The sequence below is a fragment of the Populus euphratica genome, unplaced genomic scaffold, assembly GCF_000495115.2.
Source record: "Populus euphratica unplaced genomic scaffold, PopEup_1.0 scaffold172.1, whole genome shotgun sequence".
NCBI classification, from domain to species: Eukaryota; Viridiplantae; Streptophyta; class Magnoliopsida; order Malpighiales; family Salicaceae; genus Populus; species Populus euphratica.
Window position 1 is genome coordinate 169267 of NW_011499920.1, and position 23408 is coordinate 192674.

Genomic DNA, 23408 nt, shown 5'->3' on the forward strand with positions numbered 1-23408 from the left:
TCACAGTAAATAGTTGGTGGAGCAGGAGGAGAGGCATGCAGTTCATGTAAGAGTTGCTGAACCCAAGATAACTCAGCAGCAACTGCCCGATATTCAGCTTCTGTAGAACAGCGTGCAACAGAACGCTGCTTGCGAGAAGCCCAAGAGACAACATTACCTCCCAAAAACAAAATATAGGCAGTGGTGGACGTGCGGTCATCAGGATTGCCTGCCCAATCAGAGTCAGAGAAAGCAGATAATGTAGTGGAGGTGCTACGGGTGAGGGAGAGGCCATGATGAATGGTGCCTTTGAGGTAGCGTAACCGACGCTTGACTGCTTGCCAATGAAGCTGAGTAGGTTTATGCATGAACTGAGAGAGCTTATTCATTGTGAAAGCTATGTCTGGACGAGTGAGAGAGAGATATTGGAGAGACCCAACAACACTGCGAAATTCACTAGCATCCATAGAGGCAGAACCGTCAGATATAGTAAGACTTGTAGTTGTGGAAAGTGGGTGGTTGCCTCCTTTGCACCAGCCATGTTGGTGTGGACAAGTAGATCATATATATATTTGTGTTGGGATAGGATGAGGCCAGTGGAGGTAGGCAATACTTCAACCCCAAGGAAGTAATGGAGAGAACCCATATCTTTGATAGAAAACCGAGAGGACAATGCAATAATAAAGGAAGTCAAGAACCTGTCATTATTGCCAGTGATAAGAAGGTCATCAACATAGACCAAGAAGTAGACAATTATTCCACCATGATTGTAGATGAACAGAGATGTATCAGCTTTAGAGTTGACAAAGCTCTATAAGATAAGAAACGTGGCCAGCTCATTATACCAAGCTCTGGGAGCTTGTTTAAGGCCATAGATTACCTTGCGGAGACGAAAAACATGGTGTGGCAGCTGATTATCAATTAAGCCTTGGGGTTAAGCCATGTAGACTTCTTTAGAAAGAGAACCTTGAAGGAAGGCATTGTTAACGTCAAGTTGTGTAATAGGCCAACCATGCTGAAGAGCTGGACAGAGAACAATGCGAATGGTAGTAGGCTTGACAACAGGGTTGAACGTCTCAGTGTAGTCGAGACCAGGATGTTGATGAAAGCCTTTAGCTACAAGGCGAGCTTTGTACCTGTCAATGGAGCCGTCTGGTTTTCTTTTGAGCCGAAAGACCCACTTGCAGCCTACCAGATTCTAATGCAGAGAAGGAGGGACCAGTTCCAGGTGCCATTACTGGTTAAAGTAGTAAACTCAGCTGACATGGCAGCTCTCCATTCTGGGTGTTGAAGGGCTTGAGACACACATGATGGTTCAAGAGGAACATGTAAGGGATGTTTGGTGGTGAGGTTGAGCTGGCGGGGTTTGAAGATATGGTTTTTGGAACGAGTGATCATGGGGTGATGTGGTATAAGGGGTGAGGGAGGTGGTGGGGTGGGGGATGGTGATGGTGATGGTGATGGCAAGGACGGGTATGCAGGACTTGAAGAGAGATCAGTATATGGGGGCGAAGGCTGACATGAGTGCATGGTGGCCTGCTGCTGACGAGATGAGAGTGCTGCAGAGGAGGGGACTGGCATGTCCGACTAGAGGAGAGGAAAAGTGGAGAGAGAGGGAGGTACTGGAGGTGGGGAATGAATGTCAAATGATAATGCCCAGGCGGGTAAAGAAGGAGATGGGAGACATGCATGAGAGGAGGCAGCAAATGGGAATGCAGTTTCAACAAAGCGGACATAACGGGAGATAAAATAATCATTGAGTAGTGGGATCAAAGCACTTGTAGGCACTTTGGGTGAGGGAATATCCAAGAAAGACACAGGGATGCGAGCGAGGGTCAAGTTTGTGTTTGGCATATGATCGTAGCCATAGGTAACACAAACACTCAAAGACACGAAGCTTGAGATAATTTGGCAAATTTCCAAAAAGAGATTCAAATGGGGATTTAAGTTGAAGAACGGGAGTGGGTAAATGATTAATGAGAAATATAGCAGCTTGAAAGGCATGGGTCCATAAAGAAAGAGGGAGGGAGGTTTGATGGAGCATTGTGAGACCTGTATCCACAATGTGCCTATGACGGTGTTCAACAATCCTATTATGTTAAGGAGTGTGGGGAGGAGTAGTGAGATGATTAATGCCTTGAGTAGCAAAATAGTCTTTAAGTTTGATGTACTCACCCCCATTATCGGAGTATATGAAAACAATTGATTTTTTAAAATATTTTTCAACAATGACTTTGAATTTAGGAAAAATAAGAGAAACATCATATTTATGATAAAGAGGGTAGAACCAAATATATTTTGTAAAATGATCAACAAAAATGACATAAAATTGATAACCTTCGGTAGAAGTAATTGGAGTTGGCCCCAAACATCAGTGTAAATTAAATCTAATGGACCATGACTTTTAAGAGAGGATACATGAAAAAGGAGCCTTTGGCTTTTATGACAGAGACAAGAGTCACAAATAATATTATTAGAGGATGTAGATAGAGGAAGAGTGCAGGAGGTAATAAGGTGATGCAGGATACGAGAGGAGGGGTGGTCAAGTCGTCTATGCCAGTCTCTCAGTGGGGCTTTAACACCCACAAAAGCATGGAATGATGTCAGAGGAGATAAAGATTCAGGCCACACGTACACATCATTTTTATTCTGGCCTCGAATGAGAGTCGCCCTCGTGCGGAGATCCTTCACCAAAAAATAAGTAGGAAAGAATTCAATTGAGGTGTTATTAGATTTGCAAAATTGATAAACTGAAAGTAAATTTTTCTTGATGGAAGGAACACACAGAAAATTAGATAAGACAAAGTTTTTGGATGAAGTTGGGAGAGTTACATGACCAGCATGAGTAATTTTCAAACCTGTACCGTCACCTATAACAATAGCATCCGAACCTTCATAAGCCGAGGTGAGTGAGAGATTGGTGAGGTCATCGGTGACATGATGGGATGCTGCAGAATCAAGAAGCCAGTTTGGTGACTTCGAAGAGGCAGTGGTGGTGTAATTGGTAGTAGGAGATGTAGAGGTAAAAGGGCGAACTCGAGGACAACGTTTGGCACTATGTCCTTGTTGATCACATAATTGATAGAATCCTTTGTACCCTTGGCCTGGATGTTTTCGTGGAGGCTGATATGCACCTTGATAACCATGATTGGAGTTGGAGAATGACTGATATCCACGATTATTGGAAGAGACTTTGTTATTGTGATAGTGCCTAGGAGTAGAGGTGCTGGATTGGCCAAATCGTTGAGTGACACGAGCTGTGATTGAAGGAGATACAGAGCACACCTCTTCACGTTTGAGAAAGTTTTCATATTCAACAAGTTTATCATGAAGATCTTCAAAGCTGATGGGGTTGTCACGTGCGCGAATGGCTGCAGCAATTTCTTTGAATGTAGGACCAAGACCATTGAGAACATGAACTACCAAATCAATATCACTGGGAGGCTCACCAATGATTGATAGTTCATCAGATATGCTTCACATAGTATTAAGAAATTCACCCACAGAGCTGGAGCCACGGGTGGTAGCAGTGAGTCGTTCTTTGAGACTCATTACACGTGATCTTGAACGGTGTGCATAAAGAGTGTTTAGTTTCTCCCATGCCATACAGGAGGTTGTTGCAGATGCAATGAGTGGCATGATTTGTTCTGAAACAGAAGCGATGATGGAGTGTAGCCATAGCTGATCTTGGTGAATCCAGAACATATGAGCAGGATTAGGTGCATCATGCAAACATTTGGGTAGTTCCTGATAAGAGCCATCTACATATTGTAGAAGATCATAGCCAATAAGAAGGGCATTGAACTGAGCATGCCATGTTAAGTAGTTTATTGGCGTGAGCTTGAGGGGCAATTGTGCTGCAGCATTGATGGCAATCAATGAATTTGGTGTTATGATAGCAGGGTTGGAAATAACAGTGGTTGTGGCTGCGTTGCCTTGAGTTTCTGCCATGAAAATAGGTGATGAATGCTCATGGGAGCGTGGCGGCTCTGATACCATGTAGGGTTTTATGAAAAGATGATTTACTTGTATTACAGCAATGCTTAATATAGTGATTACAATGAGAGTTACAATTAGAATAGGAAAGAAGAATTATACACAGAGAAGGAAACAAATGTCATGAGGTTAAGGAAGCAATTATCCCAAGTATACCGGGAGTTATTGCTGAAGATATATAGACTTATTCTTTTACTTTTATAGATGGACTATCCATCTTTGAAACGACGGCTCCTTGAATGATTTCTATTAGAGTGGCTTGAACATTGGTTTAGTCTCACTAATTGTTTTTGTTTTTTCCTTTCGATTTGGACTTTTTGTTGTTTTCGAATTATGTAATCTGCAAATTTGGGATTGAAGCTATGTATATTTGAGTTTTTGTCTTTTTTGTCTTATTTCTTGCTGTTTGATCAATAATAATTTTTCTTTACTAATCATAGATTGTCTTTTTACCAGTTTCTCCTTATCATACTTATTAAACTTTAGCTGACTGGACAGGTCAATCAAGAGAGTTGATAACCAGGAACCTAATTTGGGTGTGTTTTGATTTAAACCATTTTGAATATTTACCTAATTAGACCTAATTGACCTAAATAATTGATTCACGATCCAATTGGCTTAGCTAAATTTGAATGAAAGTCAACTTCAAAGAATATTTTTATTAAAAAATTAGAATGTTGGTATTTTCAAAAAAATTAATATGTCTAGTTAATGAGGTGATCCATATATTAACCCAATAATTTAGTGATGTGAGTTATAAATTATATCAGATCTTAAACTAGTTTTGAAAACTATGCTCATCATTAGATAGGCTTGTTACTGTTATCGTGTACCTCCTAAAATTTTAATTGATGATCAAGAAAAGCGCTCAAAATCCTATTATAAAAAATATTAAAAGAGTTTAGTCTTTTATTATGCACACACTCACAATTTACCGTAGATTTCTAAAATAAAATTATCATTTTGCTCTTGGTGGTTTAAGTTTTATGGTTTACTTGCAACGATAGCATTATATTTTTAGTGGGATACATTTGCTATTACCAGATTTAATAGAGGTAAATAAGTCTTTTATTATTAGATTTGTATAGTATAAATACCCTTAAAAGTTGAATTTTCTTGACAATAAGACTAGGGGTGTTTTTTAATTTTTCATTCTATTTTGCACACTATGGTCACCAACAAACCCCTAAAGTCAAATAATCAATACCTAAGCTTTAGATATTTTTTGATCTTTTATCATGTTTTTTTCATTAGTATTGTATGAGTAAAGGAAAATTTGGTATTTGCATAAATAAAATAACAAAAAAATTGTTGATGAGTGTTTCAGACATGCCAATAAATTAGAGGCATTTATGCCTTTTGAACAATGCATATAATGCCTTCGAGTGGCGGAACATCACATTACAAGACAAGCTTCAATATATTTGTCATCTCTATCATGATGGACAGACATATGTCTCTGCCCAATACATAATGGGGCTTTAATAATATTTCTTTTTCTTTCCCTTCTCTTTTCTTTTTCTTCAACCTTAAAAAATATACAGCCCTCACAAAAAATTAAAAAAAAAAGTGTGATTCGTTAAGTTAATCACATTTGATCATTTGTTTATTTGTATCAAGTTTTTTTTTATTTTTGTTATCAATTTAATCCTATCATTTGATTTTTCTATTGAATTTCTCCTATTTTATGTTGTTTTAGGTTTGACTCTCATGTTTTGATTTTTTATTTTGATTCTTGGTTTTTTTTATTAATTTTTTTTTTTCAATTTTATCATTGGATTCATGATTTTATTTTTTTTATTTTTTTCATATTTGGTCCTCATTCTCTTGAATTTTATTTTTGTTTTGGATTCTCTTGTTAATTTGATTTTTCTTTTTAATTTTTCCCTTCAATTCAATATTTAATGATATTTATAGTTCAACTCTCAATGGTTGATTTCTAATTTTAATTCTTAATCTTTTATCAAATTTTAAGTTGTTTATAATCCTTATTCTTTTGATTTTTATTTTTTTTATTTTAGATTTATTTGTTAATTTGATTTTTTTTTATTTTTCCTTTCAATTTAAAATTTTTGTTTATCCTCTCAATTTCTTTTTCAAATGAGGTTCTTATTCTCATAATTGTTTATAGACCCTACCTTGGAGTTAATCCATGACAATTATCGAGTCGTGCATCGAGCGGGTTAACTCGAGTTAATTTAAATTAATCAATTTTTTTTTGTTTTATAAAAAAATAAAAAATTAATATTATTTTAAAAAAAATAGTTAACGAATTATAACTGAATTTTCTCATGATTAACTAACGCATGGGTCAATCTGAGTTTTGACCATCTTAAACTATATCAATTCTTTTCTATTTGTTTTAAAACTCACGTCAGTTCAAGTCAAGAACCACTTGAATCACGATTTAATTTGAATATATAAGGTTAAATAATGTTTCAAAATAGTTAATATAGTGAAGCAAACTCACTTGGAGCTCTCTCTTCTTTTATCTCAGGCTCGTCTCGTTTATTGCAACTTAAAAGATAACAAGCACTAGTTTGAATCTTGTACAATTTTATTTAATTGTCAAAAACTAATTTATATATAAGAACAGGGTCACCACGTATGGAAAGTCTGTAAATAAAATAAATACGAGACCAATCCTTGATTCTAGCTTGCGGTAATCTTGGCATATCAACTGTCATCAGTTGAAATCTTTGATTCTAGCTTGCAATAATCTTGGCATATCACCTGTAATTAGTTGAAATCTTCCGTTATAAGAGTTGGCATATGATGACAGTTCATTCTTCCTCTACACAACTCTACCTAAATTGGTTTGCTAGTTCAATTAGCCAATTGGCTCCTCTCATGAGGGATAATTTGCTAGGTTGTTTTTAAATTTCTGTCTGTACTCCATTAAAAAATCCAAGCAGGCCCTAAGGGTATACATGTAAAAAAAATTCCAAGTCCTGCCAAAATTAAATAAATAAATAAACATGGGATAAGATGAGAATTTGAACACAGCAAGGTGCTAAGATCATTAAGCACGTCGCCAGAAAGAAAAATTCAATTTTAATGAAACAATTGAAATGCAGTGGAGTTGCGTCCTGCACTTATCCTTTCAAGTTAATCAGTTTAAAATAACTATTAATTACTTTAAAATAACTATTTAGATGGTGGTCAAATGATAAAAATTTAAAATTAAAAAATTTATTTTTTTTATAATTTTAGTTTTAAGTCTGTAATTATTTATATAATTGTTAATTTTAGAATCTATAAAATTAATTATAATACATATCAGCTGGCTTGGATATCATGTTAATTTTTTAAAAAAACTTAATCACTTTAAATGATATAAAAATCTTTAAAATAAACAAAGGTTCCACGCCGGAAATGCTTACGTGATTCATACATTAAAATATTATTGGAAGCCGATTTGATCCTATTCTCGATTCTCTAATCCTCGACAGACAAAAAGGGCTTTGCGCCAGAAGGGAGGTGAAATGCTTTCTTTAAGTGCCAAACGCAGTTCCAAATCCAATTGTATATATCCACCAACAGAATTAGTGGCATAATCACGGGCACATTTTCATCCTTTATGTGTTCCAAGTCAAAAGAAGATTTCAGAATTGAGATCGAGACCATGTCCTCGCAAAGCATATCCACTTCCCAAGCAGGTAAACATACTTCGACAAGGCACATGCCTTTGATCTCTGAACATGATCACATGGTCAGTTGTTGTCCTCTAGCATCCCCCGACATGAACTTACCTGGATAGATTTGGGTTTTTTTATATGAATATTTTATTTGATTGGTAATGAAAAGATCATCGATATCTCCAATTTCAACTTATAACTCTGCATGATATTTTTATATATATTTTTTAATTTAATATATATATACACACACATAAAAAATACATAGGGCATAAGATATTCATTTTATTATAAGAGAGAATTTACTAGGAATTATAATAATAAAATGATATTTTCTTTCTTTCCTTAAATTAGATCGGAATATAATAATAAAATGATATTTTCTTTCTTTCCTTAAATTAGGTCGGAAGACTAAGTTCAAGGGTAAATATTTTTTTCATGTGATTCATTTATCACTCATTTTTAGTGGGGGTACATTAATTTTTTATTTATTTTTATAACTATGAAAAACTTTAATTGCCCTTAAAAGAACATACTTCAATATTTGTTGCCATGAGCTTTTTTAAGATTTCATGTTTTTTTTTCACAATTTAATTACTACCTTATCATTTATGTCATAATTAATTAAGCCTTATTTTGGAGGCATTTGTGTATTTTCATTATTATTAGTATGATGAAATTATGAAATTAAACTTTATCTCATAATTTATTTAGGCTTGTGTTAGGGAAACTTTGTGTTTTCATGTTGTTTTTTCTAGTTATCAGGGGATTATTTGAGGGGTAGATTTGTCATTTAAAATAATTAAAAAAATATAAGTTGTCAAGCACATGGAAAAGATCATACTTCAGCGGCAACACATATATTTTTTTATCAATTTTATTCTTGAATTAAGATTTTTAATTTATTAATCTTTTTAAATTTGATTCTTATTGTTTTAATAGTTTTTTCTTTTAATTATTTTGTGGAATTTATTTTTCTTTACAATTTAATCATTCAATAAAAAATTATTCACTTTTATCCCTTTTCTTTTAATTTATATTTTTTTCCTTTTGAATTTTTTGTAGTTTTTTAGTTTTATCCTTTAAAAATTAATTTTTTATTTTTATAAATTAATTATATTATTAAATTAATTCAATTTATTCAAATCAATAACTAAGATTCTATTTTTTTTTTTTAAATATTATCATCACCTAAAATTCTTTTTAATATTAAAACATTGAGCTAATATGCACCACTTATTTAATATATTAATATATCATGTCGGCATACATATTATTGCATCAGTATTAAATAAAATATAAATTCACTAACCCCACCCAGCATCACTAGCAAAACAATAACAATACTATAATAAACAAAATAATCCACAACCTGTAAAAGTGGCAAGGGCATATTTTCTTCTTTTATACTTTCCGGGTCACAAGAAAATTTGAGAATTGAGAATTGAGATTGGGACCTAGTCGTAGCTATGCATCTCCATGTCCCAAGCAAGTCTACATGCTTAGGCAAGACGATGCCCTTTGATCGTTGAACATTGTCATATGGTTAGCTGGTCTCCGCTAGCTGCCCCCACAAGCTGGCGTCCACACGCTTTTGGGCCCCACCCCCTTCCTCCAGCGAAAAGGCAACAACTTGGAAGTTAAGAGGCTTCCCACTCTCCAAAGGATGTCAAGGTTCCTTCCTTATATATAGTTTTTCTTGAGATTGCTCCTCGTCAGATACCTACCTAAGCACAGCAAGAAAAGCAAACTAGAATCTTCCTCTCTAGCTTTCAAAGGGTCTTCTACTACTTTAGATTTGGGGCGATCAAGATTTTCTTGAAGAGACCATGAATTCTATGTTCAGGTCTTTTGATGCTTTGTGTGCTGAGTTATTGGGTCAAAAAGGGAGGTCTTCACTCGCTCTTACAACCATGGATTGCAATACCAAGAGGGTTTTGACTGCTGGTGATAATAGCCTGGTGGCTGAAGATAAGTTGATCAAGAATCGAGAGGGAACATCCTCGAGATCGTTGGCTAGGAAACAAGAGAAGAAGGTGCCAAGGTTTGCACCAGAGCTTGATGGACTCAACTGCTTTGAGACCATTGTTAACTGTTGAGATTCGATGGCATGACGCCATGAAGTTGTGTTTTTATTTATAGGGATATGTGGAGAAAGAAAAAGGTAGGAATTATTCTTTGATTGATCTATCTGTAGTGGTGATTGTAATGTTAAAATGTAATTCAATATACTATTATATGACTAATATTCTTTTTGTTCATCTTCTAGAAATAGTTTTGAGTTTTTATTAATTGATGGATTAAATTCTCAAAACCACATTCAAAGCTATGGTGTTGCGGGGTGCTAGATAATCATGGCAATCATGTTATTCGGCTACTTTTATCAGAGCCAAGATCCCATATACACAACACCTCTAATTTCCCCGTCTAATTTGTATCTGTGCGTATTTGTGCTTGTCCAACAAAAAAACTACTAGAAAAATTAAGAAAAATTAATTCTTATATCCAATCGGAATTTCAAACACAACCATTAAAACAAACACAGTCAAAATCCACCCGGGCTCTAACTTGCTGGCAATTCTCCATGCTATCAAATTTGCAGAATTTCCTAGTTCGTTATGATGCTATAAACAGGAATCAACACCATCATGGTTAGTGTCACGGGGTAATTTTTCGCTACGCGAATAAACCCGTGCGGCAGCCTAGTCCCTCGCTAGACTCAGCCTTCCCTCGTTTATCCACTCGTGTTTGCCTATTAACTAAGTGTTTCCCTCACCCGAGAGGTTTCCCCACTTTCCCATGTTAAAGACAAGCGGAATACACAAGTAGAATTGCTCTTAACCAAGCACACTGAGATTACAAGAATACCTCTCAACCTTTATTTATCTCATTAACAAAGGATTACACAACGTGTGCTATGCACAGAATTCGCATGCTACACCAACAAGTTTACATACGTTATTTCCTCTCTATGCATTCTATTCTCTATGTATTCACCCTATACAACAAAGAATTACCATCACCATTTATAGCCAAGTATATGAGCTGCAGGGCACCTCCATGATCCCCATATTTCAGGACATAATAGGTACTTACTCCCCCATGATCCCCATGATCATTTGTGGCTCACCCATATCCCCATTTCCAGGATATAGTGGAGAACTTCCTCCCCCATGTGCTTCGTGATTTCAGCAACTTGGAAACACCCCAGTTATGCTCCCACTTTCTGCATGCTTGCCTGGTAGCTCCATCTGCCAGCCCTAGCTTCATTTGTTGCTGAATCACCCACATGCCTTGGACAGTCCCTCGTCCAAGTTTTAGATCTTGCTAAGTCAAGCCCCTGACTTACGCAAGCTCTTGTGCGCTGCTGAGCGCGCACCCTGGGTACGGTCGCCAAATACTGCGATGCCAAATCCGCATCTGCGTGCAGACCCCCATGTTTGCGCTGCCGAATGCACATCTACGTGCAGGCTGCCCAATCTTGCACTGCCCCATTCGCTTCTGCGTGCAGGCCCCAAATCCTGCGCTGCCGAATTCACAACTCCGTGCAGGCCCCAATTCCTTCGCTGTCGAATTCGCAACTGCGTGCAGGCCCCAATTCCTGCGCTGCCGAATTCGCATCTGCGTGCAGGCCCCAATTCCTTCGCTGCCGAATTCGCAACTGCGTGCAGGCCCCAATGTCTGCACTGCCGCATTCGCATCTGCGTGCAAGCTAGCCAAATCTTGCGCTGCCGAATTCCCATCTGCGCGCAAGCTCCCAGTGTCTGCGCTGCTGAATTCCTTGACAGCCCCAATTCTCGTCCGCCATATCCCAGACGAGTTTTCCTGTCTCGCTTGGACATTCCGTCGCCAAGCCCATAGACATCACCAATCCGTGCTGCCGCATTCCTCGACAGCCCCAGTTCTCGCCAGCCTATGCCCCTGACGAGTTTCCCTGTCTGGCTTGAACATTCCATCGCCAAGCCCATGTTTGTCAACATCCTGCGCTACCCCGCATTTCTCGACAGCCCCAGTTCTCGCCAGCCTATGCCACTGACGAGTCTTCCATTCTGGCTTGGACATTCCATCGTCAAGCCTAGCATTCTGTGCTGCCGATGTTTCCTTTGACAAACTTACAGCCGCATAAATCTGCGCTGCTAATATATTCCATCGTTGGCATGGCTGCCAGCACCCTTAGGCCTGGTATAGGACAGCATGCCTTAGGTGTGCACCCCGTGCACATTTAACACTGTAACAAACCACCCCCACCAAAAGAACCCGACGCCCTCGTCGGACAGATTTGAAGTACCCTTTGCTCCGCATCTGTTCCTTGTCACCCTCCATGTATGTCCCCATGAAGTCTCTCTCTGGCTTTGTCCACATTCAACAACAATTCTATCCACCGAATTTCATCAACCTGTTTCAAAGCCAAACTGTGACACGTTCTGTTTTTGGCTCGTTGGTTTTCCACAAATGTTAAACCCATTATACTTGCAAGCATGTTTTCGCAAAGTTTGGATGCTCCATCTAGCACCCGAGGAATCCGTCCCTTCCTTCACAAAATACAACCATACAAAACCCCCGCCAAAGAATCATAAGAACTCCCATATGAACCCATCATTCCTCAACTGTTTCATATTTCACCTGCAAGTAACCAAAATGAGACACTGCAGTTGGCTCTAGTACCAACTCCATCCTTTGATCAACTCCATCTCATGTCGAAGTGTTTCGGCAAGGTCCTCAGTCCATCTGCAACCTACCATAGCACAAACACATAGCATCCCAGCATCAAAATTTGGTCTGACCTGGTTCCCCCATGCGCTACTGTCATGCCCCCGAAACTTCATCACCCCCACAAGACTTCGCTGACGCAAAATAGCCCCTATTGTTTTCCACCTGCGCTGCATGTTTCGCCCACCGAAAACTCACAACACTGTATCTCAATAAAGGCCACTAGCGTTCTACTTCTATCACTGCAACCATCCATTGTCGCAAAGCATAGAATAGCCACCCGTACTGCTTCCAAGACAGCACTCAAAATCATCTTCGTCGACAATCTTGACTTCCCAGCCGAGCCCACTTGAATCGGCTGTTGAATCTGTCACCTAGACAGTTCTTCATCATGTGCAGACTCTTCAGACACACCCCTACGGTACTGCCTCTTCGATACTGCCTCCTCTATGATTTGAGACATACCCCCACGGTACTGTCTCCTCTATGATGCTTCCCCTCCAAAGCAACACACCAAACTAAGTCCATCTAGTTCAGCTCCTCAACCAAATCCCTCAATGACTTGGTTGCCGAATTCTTCACCTCAATCTGTCCTCTTCGTCAAGGTGCCTCGAATTCCCGATACCACAAGTATTAAATTGCAATACTGCATACTTGTCCATTGCACAACAATCAACTCTTCCTGCCGAATTCATCTCAGTCTATGCCAGACTGCCGCTATCCATCGCTGTTGAATTCTATGCAGTATGTTTTTCGTTGGCGCATCCTCACACCTAGAGTTAAACCATGATCTCTCCATCATCATAGGTATGAAACTCTCCCATCTTGGTCCCAACATGACTAGAGCCCATCTCTGCCATTGTTCTGTCTTCTTCACCCTGCATTGTCCATCATCAAGGTCTCCCCGTCGAAGACACCAATTCTGCCTCCCCCAAGGCAGTAAAGTCACCAAAATCTTCGCAACTTTGTCTTGCCATTCGACCAAGTCTTCATCAACTTCGTCATTGGATTTTGCTTCCCACACCCTAACCATTCCTTCGTCAAGATGATGCACAAAAATCCCCAAGTTCTGCCCCCACAAGGCAGCAAGCAGGGCCAGACAGCATCCTCGCCGATATGCTGGCCCATGACGACTGAATTCTATCTCGGTCATCAAGCAGACACATAAGATTTGCACATGTCACATTCCCAACACCATCTTCCACACTGACAGCATCAAGGTTTCCCTTTGTTGGGCAACCATCCCATACAAAGTAATTTTCCATTGCAAGAGAAAATTAGTGTAAATTCAGTTTTGAACCCTTACCACTTTGCCTTCTCGTCTGACCTTCCACCGTCAGCAGCAAGTTTGGGCTCTCTCCCACTGAATTGCCCCTTCTCTTTCGTCTCACCCTTCCCTTTTAGGTTTCGACGAAAACTTAGAAACTCCCAGCAATCCCATCGCTGGCACTTGTTCTCTCGTCTGCCATTCCATTGACATTTCAATGGCCGAATCAGCATCCACTTTGATCTGATCCCATGTCATTACTTGCGTTACCCACAAATTCGTTAAGCCACCCAACTCCGCAAGTCTTTGAACATCAACCCTGCCCAAAATCCGCTCGCAAGTTTTCCTCAGAATGGCTTCCAGCAAATCAGCCCTTCGATCTGCCTCACAGAACCCTTTAGCATCTGTGCTACGAAACAGCCCATCGTTTCGTCATGAACGCAAACTGCGCTCTATCCTCAAGTTTCTGCCAGTCCATCAGCAGCAACAATGTTTCTCCCAAATCAGTCTCATCGATTTGTCTAGAGAATCAACAGCATTCTCATCGCTGATCATTGCACTGAAATCTGCCTCTCCATCGACATAAGTTGTAGCCCTCCCAAATCAGTCCGTTGATTTGGCCGCAGAATCATTCTCACTGTTCTGCCAAGAAAGCAACCATGCTCTGATACCAGTTGTCACGGGGTAATTTTTCGCTACGCGAATAAACCCGTGCGGCAGCCTAGTCCCTCGCTAGACTCAGCCTTCCCTCGTTTATCCACTCGTGTTTGCCTATTAACTAAGTGTTTCCCTCACCCGAGAGGTTTCCCCACTTTCCCATGTTAAAGACAAGCGGAATACACAAGTAGAATTGCTCTTAACCAAGCACACTGAGATTACAAGAATACCTCTCAACCTTTATTTATCTCATTAACAAAGGATTACACAACGTGTGCTATGCACAGAATTCGCATGCTACACCAACAAGTTTACATACGTTATTTCCTCTCTATGCATTCTATTCTCTATGTATTCACCCTATACAACAAAGAATTACCATCACCATTTATAGCCAAGTATGTGAGCTGCAGGGCACCTCCATGATCCCCATATTTCAGGACATAATAGGTACTTACTCCCCCATGATCCCCATGATCATTTGTGGCTCACCCATATCCCCATTTCCAGGATATAGTGGAGAACTTCCTCCCCCATGTGCTTCGTGATTTCAGCAACTTGGAAACACCCCAGTTATGCTCCCACTTTCTGCATGCTTGCCTGGCAGCTCCATCTGCCAGCCCTAGCTTCATCTGCTGCTGAATCACCCACATGCCTTGGACAGTCCCTCGTCCAAGTTTTAGATCTTGCTAAGTCGAGCCCCTGACTTACGCAAGCTCTTGTGCGCTGTTGAGCGCGCACCCTGGGTACCGTCGCCAAATACTGCGATGCCAAATCCGCATCTGCGTGCAGACCCCCATGTCTGCGCTGCCGAATGCACATCTACGTGCAGGCTACCCAATCTTGCACTGCCCCATTCGCTTCTGCGTGCAGGCCCCAAATCCTGCGCTGCCGAATTCGCATCTGCGTGCAGGCCCCAATTCCTTCGCTGCCGAATTCGCAACTGCGTGCAGGCCCCAATGTCTGCACTGCCGCATTCGCATCTGCGTGCAAGCTAGCCAAATCTTGCGCTGCCGAATTCCCATCTGCGCGCAAGCTCCAGTGTCTGCGCTGCTGAATTCCTTGACAGCCCCAATTCTCGTCCGCCCATATCCCAGACGAGTTTTCCTGTCTCGCTTGGACATTCCATCGCCAAGCCCATAGACATCACCAATCCGTGCTGCCGCATTCCTCGACAGCCCCAGTTCTCGCCAGCCTATGCCCCTGACGAGTTTCCTTGTCTGGCTTGAACATTCCATCGCCAAGCCCATGTTTGTCAACATCCTGCGCTACCCCGCATTTCTCGACAGCCCCAGTTCTCGCCAGCCTATGCCACTGACGAGTCTTCCATTCTGGCTTGGACATTCCATCGTCAAGCCTAGCATTCTGTGCTGCCGATGTTTCCTTTGACAAACTTACAGCCGCATAAATCTGCGCTGCTAATATATCCCATCGTTGGCATGGCTGCCAGCACCCTTAGGCCTGGTATTGGACAGCATGCCTTAGGTGTGCACCCCGTGCACATTTAACACTGTAACACCTAGCATCTAAACTTTTTAAATTCAATTAACCTTTTGTTAGTATTTTTTATATATATACACGTGTGTAAACTCCATCATTATATTTATTTGTTAATTTTATTTTGTTATGTATTAATATTTATAGTTTTATTTATATTAATTGCTTTTGTAAATGTATATACACCGGCATATTATGCATGAATTTGTATAAAAATGATGTATGAAAGTATTATATACTAGTTATGAACATGGATGATAATGGGTATCTACGAGGAAGGTTTTACAATACATATACTCAAACTTAAGCTTATTTTTTTTTTACCCAAACTTGATTAAATATAAACCAAACATGATTGAATTAGGTTTCTAGTATCTATCGGTTATTAACAACCTACCTTACCCACTCTCTTGTTTTGTTATTTATTTGATATCCATCTAAAGTCACCATTCAAGATCATCAATATAACATTTAAAAAATTTATAGCTATTTTCACACCTCCAAATCTTGGGTGTGATGAATATATATGATATAACTTTTAAAACAATAAGTTAACAAACCATATTTTCTCCCTCAACTTTAAAAATCTCTAATATTACAATAATCTAAAGCTATGATAATACATCACATTGGTGTTTGTATGTATCATAATCAATTTTAACTTTCATCTCTTCTCATCAAATCTAGATGAGAACCTAACTAAGATTAGCCTGAAAGTTATTCTAAAAGTGACCCAAACTAGTAGTAACCTTTTCCTCTTCCTCTCATGAGAAACACTGGATTCTAGCATAATAATAGAAAATAAAAAAACTTGATCTAGCTTATTCATAAAAAAATACAACTTTTATTTAATTGTTTGATTTCTGCCATAATTATACTGTAGATAGCGTGTAATGGTATCATTCGGTTTTGGAGCAAGCAATTAAATCTCTTAATCAACTTGGATTTGATCTTGTTGTTTCATAATAGAAATATTAGTGCAAAAAATGAAAGAGAAAAAAAAGCTAAAAGAAAGGAGTAAGAAGACATGACTGGAGAATGAAGACGTTACAAAGGAGAACGAGTTTATGTACACAAAAACCTTAGATTTTTTTATTTATATATGTTTGGTATAAAATGTAAAATTTTCAGACTTTAAGGTTATTTATGTAATTCAAGTCGGGTTCGACTATATCCATACCTTACCAAACTTGACCTTTTGACTTCCAATATTACCCAAATCTTACTCGAACAGAAAAAAAAATCCTTACCCATTCGAATTAGTATTCATCAAGTTTTAATGAAATTATCATCCCTAATTATGAAATGTGGGATGAAAGGATATAAATAATGAATAAAGAAGTATGAGATATACCTAAAGTTACCATGTGAAATTTATTTATGATATAATTTTATACGAGAAATAATGAGATAGAATTTTGGATAGGATCCAATATAAAAAAAACTTTACTAAAATTTTATCAAATTTGATAAATTATATAAATAATTTGTTTAAAAATAATATAAAATATTAATTCAAAGTTATCCAAGAAAATAAATCCATGGAGTAAAATCTAGTAATATTATGGATGCAAATCCAGTACTGTATTGCATCGTAATATCCACCGAAAATGATGCATATATTAATTTATTTTTTATCTAGTATACAATACATTTAAAAAGTTAAAAGATAAGGTATATGAAATACAAAAAAAAAAAAAACTTGTAATAAGTAGAAGAGATGAATATAGAAGTTATTATTTAAAAGAGAAGATTTAATTGCATGGAACATATTGATTATACAATCTGATGTTAATAAAATTGCTAATAAATAATGACGTCATGTCATATAAAACATTGGTTAAATTTTATATGACATCACAGGCTGGTATAGAAATTGTAGTTTCGTTTTGTTAGTGATTTTTTTTTTTTTGTATTTAAGTTTAGGTTTTTTATATGTGTCTGTTATTTCTGTAATATTTTAATTATTTATTAAGTTTGCAGGATATTCAATGAATTTAAAAATTAATTATAATATATATAAGCTAACCCAAATATCATGTATTATCAAATTATCAATTTAATTGTGTTTATTTTATAAAAAGTTTTTTTTACAATACTATAGTGTTATAATTAGAATTTTATTATGTCGTGATGTTTTTTTTTTTATCCTCCCATCTTCTTATAATTTATGCCAACTCATTTTTTTTTAATACTGCATTTATTATAGGCGATAATTTTAAATGTTGTGTTTTTCGACCGCAACATGAACTTATTTCGTTATTTTTTTTTATCTGTTTTTTTTTTGCCATTTTCTTTTAAATGGGGTTAATAAGCAAAAATACCAGGCAATCTCAGCCATCAAAATCACTGGACCCCACAATTCGCACTTTTCATTTCTACAACACGAGGGAGCCTATCACTCCTAACCAAGCTCAACAATCTCTCTCTCGCTCACAAAAAAAAAAAATAAAAAAATTCCAGCAAATCTTTTTTATTTTTTTTTAATCTTTTCTGCTTTCACTTATTTCTTTTCAAATGAAACCCAACCGGTAATCACTGAAAATTCGATCAATGGCGATCGCGTCTCCATCGACAACAACGTTTTCTGCTTCCTTCTGTTGCAAACGAGCTGAGTCTACTCACCCAACTCTCTTCCCTTCTATCTTGCCCACTCAACGGGCTCACCGCCTTCCAACTCGCCGATTCGCGATCAACTCCCGACTCAACTCCTCAAAATTCTGCGGTTCCCTTTCTCCTGACAATGGCGGAAGCCAAGATTTCGAGCAGTACGAGCTTCAACACGGATTCACTGGCCCGATGGAGCGGCTGAAGAAGGGATCGCCAGTGTACGTGATGCTGCCGGCGGATTCGGTGAGAAAGGATGCAAAAGTGAGGAGGGTTAAGGTCTTGGCGGCGTCTTTGAGGGCGTTGGTGACTGCTGGAGTGGAAGGTGTGGTTATGGAGGTTTGGTGGGGGGTAGTGGAGAGGGAGAAACCTATGGTTTATAATTGGGGAGGATATTTGGATCTTGTGGCGTTAGCCAGACGGTGTGGGTTGAAGGTTAGAGCTGTCTTGGCTTTCCATCAACATGGCATTGGACCTGGAGACCCTTTATGGTGAGAACTTATTGATTTTGGATCAATTGTTTTAATTTCTTGTTTTGTTAGTTAATCGTGTTGTGTTTCTTTTAGTTTTAATACTGGGGGTTATGCAAATTGGTATTGATTTTGGGAATTCGAGTTTGTTGTGGGGGTTTGATTTAATGTGTGGAGATTGGAGGTGTTTCTTTTTGTTAATTGAAAGTTGTAATCGTTTTATGATTATTACGTCAAGTCTTCTGCTCTAGGCCTTCTCTTTGTTATTGTATACATCCTATCTTCGGTGAATACTTTTGTCGTTGTTAATGTCTTCATTGCAATTCTATCAATTGTCATTTTATGAAATAAATGTAGGTGGCTGTGGGAATACTGAATATGTGGAGTTTTTTAGTGCATGTCTCAAGAATGTGATAATGCTTGACTGTACTGTGTTACTGCTTGCCCATTGTCAGTGGAATTATTTTATAATATGGGCTGTTGAATCTCGCGAAGCTGTAGAAAAATGTAGAGCCTAAGGTGTGATGAATCAGATAAATGAGTGAATTTTTCTCTCAAGAACTCGGTTGAAGATTTCTTCGGTTGTCACATACTTTGGAGGAAGGCCGTGGGTGCATTTTCCTCCCTTCTCTCTCTTGACATGGCTAGGTGATTGGAACTCCTTAGGGCTGATTAGAAACATATTTGAAATCAGTTTTTTTAAAAAAATTTAAAAATTTTATACTTAATTTTTTTTTTAATGTTTTTGAATTGTTTTGTTCTGTTAATGTTAAAAAAATATATTTTTTTAAAAATATTATTTTGATGTATTTTTGAGCAAATAATATTTTAAAAAGCAACTGCTACCATACTTTCTAATACACCCGTATTAAATTCTAGCAAAGTTGTAAAAGAATAATTGAGTTCAAAATGTAGAGCCTAATCATGTGAATTTGAGAAATTTTTCCCTTGATAACTCAATTGAAGATTTCTTCAATTTGTCATACATTTCAAGGAGTAGGTTTTGGCTGCAATTTTTGCCCCTTTCCCTTCTAGCATGCTTAGGATAGTGTTTGGATACTGTCTGAGATAAAAAAGATGAAGACTATAAAGACAAGATTGACAAAATAGAACAAATAGTGATAAAATTATACAACATAGATTAATATTTTTGTATAGTTAATGGTGGACAAGATATAATAAATATAAAGAAGTTTATTTTACCCTTAACATGTATTACCGTCAAACTTATATATTTTAAAAAATAATTAGATTTTTTTCTTGGTTTATATTGAGTATTGAAATTAATAACAATATAATAACTTTAGTTATAAAACCCAAACCGCCTGGCGAGTCGACCCAAGACCTGAAACTTGGACTAGTCTAGGTTTAAAAAAATAGAGGATGAATATACCCAATTTAACCTGATAAAAATCCAGGGCAAATTGTGATCTGGTCGACCTAGGATAAAACCTGGTCAAGACCCGTGATTTTTATTTTGATTTTTTTTTTGTCAAAACAACTTTGTTTTGATTCTTTTTAAAAGAAATTTTTCTGGGTCAACCCAAGTTTACCTTTTCGACTTGTGACCCAAACCTTGCCTCAGGTCAAGTTTTAAAACTTTAATCATAATTATTTTTATCATTATATGTTCTAATTGAATAATTTTGGAATTAAAAGTTTTTTATAATGATATTTTAAGGAAAAGATATAATAAATATCATATGTGAAGACATATTTTCTATGCATCTTTTGTTTTGAATATACAGAAATTCACATCAAAATTGTCCTGGAGAAAAGTTTATTTTCATGTCTGTCATTTTAATCAAACATGGTTTTGTCTCAATGTCTCCAATTTTTTTTTTTTTTTGTCTCGGGACGCTAACCAAACGTTATCTAGGTGATTGTATCTCCCTAGTTGATGGTTTCAATGTGTGTGCAAGACCTACTTTCACTTCCAGTAGTTTTATCCAGTGAGTTTTATGTTCTGTGTATATAATGGATGGATGGAACAGTGTGTTATTTGTCTAGGATCTTCATTCTGATGGAGTACCAATCCAAATAAAATTGAAACAGCCTCTAGAAAGTTTTGGAAGACATTCTCAGGAAAAGTAAAAGATGCATGTAGTGTGATCAAGGTTCCGCGAATCAAGCACAATGCAGTAGCTTTTACACATTCGATGAATGCTGATGATACAAATGGTTTTATTCTTTGGATAGTACTATAAGTTTTACAACATTGGTGGTCTGAACCATGTAACCATGTTGATCTTTGGCTTATACAATCCCCTCCTATTTTTTTTTCATCTGTCTTGAGTAACCTCTTAGTCATAGATCATTGACCAGATTGCGTGTTGCTTTCTTGGCAAATTTGAAGTATTTTTTTCTACCAACTTACCTTGAACCTAAAGTGTTTGGTTCATGGTCTGGTGTGGTGAGGGCAACCTTTTGCCTCTATTCTTCTTTCTTTGTTGGGCTTCTGGTAGTATTTGAATTTAGTGAGTCATATTATGCATATGTTGGATGCATTTAATTTTGGCACCATAAGTTGTCTTACAGACATTTTTCAAAATTATTGGTCTCACACTGTGTTTCAGGGTGATAATCTGGTCTGAAAGAAAAAATTCTTTTGACAAATTTGATTTGATAATTTTCCCTCAAGCTTCTTGTTTAGCTTCCCTTCTTGTTTGTCTATATGCTAGTGGCTCTAAACAATTTGTTTTATGTGTTGAAGGATTTCTCTTCCTCAATGGGTGCTTGAAGAGATGGATAAAGATCCAGATATAGCGTATTCTGATCGATTCGGTAGAAGAAACATGGAATATATTTCTCTTGGATGTGACATGTTTCCTGTGCTGAAGGGACGATCACCACTCCAAGCTTATTCAGATTTTATGATGACCTTCAGAGATGCTTTTAGACCTTTTCTTGGTTCTGTCATTACGGTGAGATGATACTGTTTTCAGTGCAGTAAATCACTGCTTCAATCATTGACAACAGATTCTTTGATGTTGTAAGTTACTTTTCCTGATAGGTCATTTTGTAGGGGGTCCAAATCGGCATGGGTCCTGCAGGTGAATTAAGGTACCCTTCATGCTCATCACAGGAGCTCGCATGGGCTTGGCGTTCACGTGAACTTGGAGAGTTTCAATGCTGCGATAAGGTACAGCAATAAGTTCAATTTACTTGAAAGCATCTAAATCTTTCATGCTTCATAATGGGTTGCTCCAACCCATTTGCAATCCCTGATCGTCTTGATTTGACTGTTTGCAGTATATGTTAGCATGTCTGAATGCCTGTGCTCATGATGTTAGAATGCGTGAATGGGGATCTGGAGGCCCGATTGTTGCTGGGAATTTGGTGCATGGCCCTGACAATACTGATTTTTTCAAAAGGAACGGCGGATCTTGTAATACCCCATATGGGGAGTTTTTTCTTCAATGGTATTCTGGGATGCTGCTGCTTCATGGGGAAAGGATATGTAGGGAAGCCAAGACCATCTTTAAGGGCACTGAAGTTGATACTACAGCCAAACTGGCCGGGATCCACTGGCATTATGGCACACAATCTCATCCATCTGAGTTGACAGCTGGCTACTACAATACTTCAAGAAGAGATGGGTACTTGCCGGTTGCTCGCATGTTCGGCAGATATGGTTTCGGTTTATGCTGCTCCGTCTTTGGAATGAGAGACGTGGAAGAAAAACAGACAAACCCAGTTAGCAATCCAGAGGATTTTCTTAAACAGCTTTTATTGGCAGCCAGGGTCTGTCAAATACCAATGGAAGGTGAAAATTCTGCCACCTTTTTGGAAGAAGAATCGTTTGAACAGGTGCTAAAGATGTCAAAATTCTTTTCATATGGTCCTGGAAACCCCTCATTTTCTTTCAACTTTATGAGAATGGACAGATACCTCTTTGAACAACATAACTGGGCTCGCTTCACTCGTTTCGTAAGGCAAATGTCAGGGTCCAATATTTTTCGAGCCAGATTAGATTTTGGAGGCGATGTACACCGAACTTCAATGTCAGATGCTGTAAAAGCTAAGAGTTGCATGTACATATTGTTGAGGAAGAAAGATTCAAACCCATATCCAAACCAGCAAGACAAATCTTACACTTCGACCGCCAACACTCGGTCTATGTACCTTACCTATAGCAGTACATAACGTGATGATCTCTGATAGATTGTCGCCAAATGTGCAGTGATGCCACGCTTTCAATCATTTTTTCCCCTTAATCATGCAGGGTTCTTATGGACCAGATTAATTGTCTGTGTACATCTTGCCTCTCTAACGCTGCTTGCAAGAAGCCCAAGAGACAACATTACCTCCTAAAAACAAAATATAGGCAGTGGTGGACGTGCGATCATCAGGATTGTTTGGGTTGCCTCCTTTGCACCAGCCATGTTGGTGTGGACAAGTAGATCATATATATATTTGTGTTGGGATAGGATGAGGCCAGTGGAGGTAGGCAATACTTCAACCCCAAGGAAGTAATGGAGAGAACCCATATCTTTGATAGAAAACCGAGAGGACAATGCAATAATAAAGGAAGTCAAGAACCTGTCATTATTGCCAGTGATAAGAAGGTCATCAACATAGACCAAG

General features: G+C 38.0%; 2 protein-coding genes across 2 annotated transcripts; one reads left to right on the forward strand and one right to left on the reverse strand.

Moving 5' to 3' along the window:
* Positions 1-2598: 2598 nt before the first annotated feature.
* Positions 2599-3978, reverse strand: LOC105135102 (uncharacterized). Its single transcript, XM_011039817.1, has 3 exons — positions 3683-3978; positions 2838-3454; positions 2599-2664 (listed from the first exon to the last, which is right to left on the reverse strand). The coding sequence occupies exons 1-3, from the start codon at positions 3976-3978 to the stop codon at positions 2624-2626; spliced, it is 954 nt and encodes a 317-aa protein (XP_011038119.1). The 3' UTR covers positions 2599-2623.
* Positions 3979-18131: 14153 nt separating this feature from the next.
* On the forward strand, positions 18132-23088 carry LOC105135030 (beta-amylase 1, chloroplastic-like). The gene is made up of 4 exons (XM_011039702.1): positions 18132-18842; positions 21535-21745; positions 21847-21963; positions 22074-23088. The coding sequence occupies exons 1-4, from the start codon at positions 18298-18300 to the stop codon at positions 22965-22967; spliced, it is 1767 nt and encodes a 588-aa protein (XP_011038004.1). The 5' UTR covers positions 18132-18297; the 3' UTR covers positions 22968-23088.
* The last annotated feature ends 320 nt before the right edge of the window (positions 23089-23408 follow it).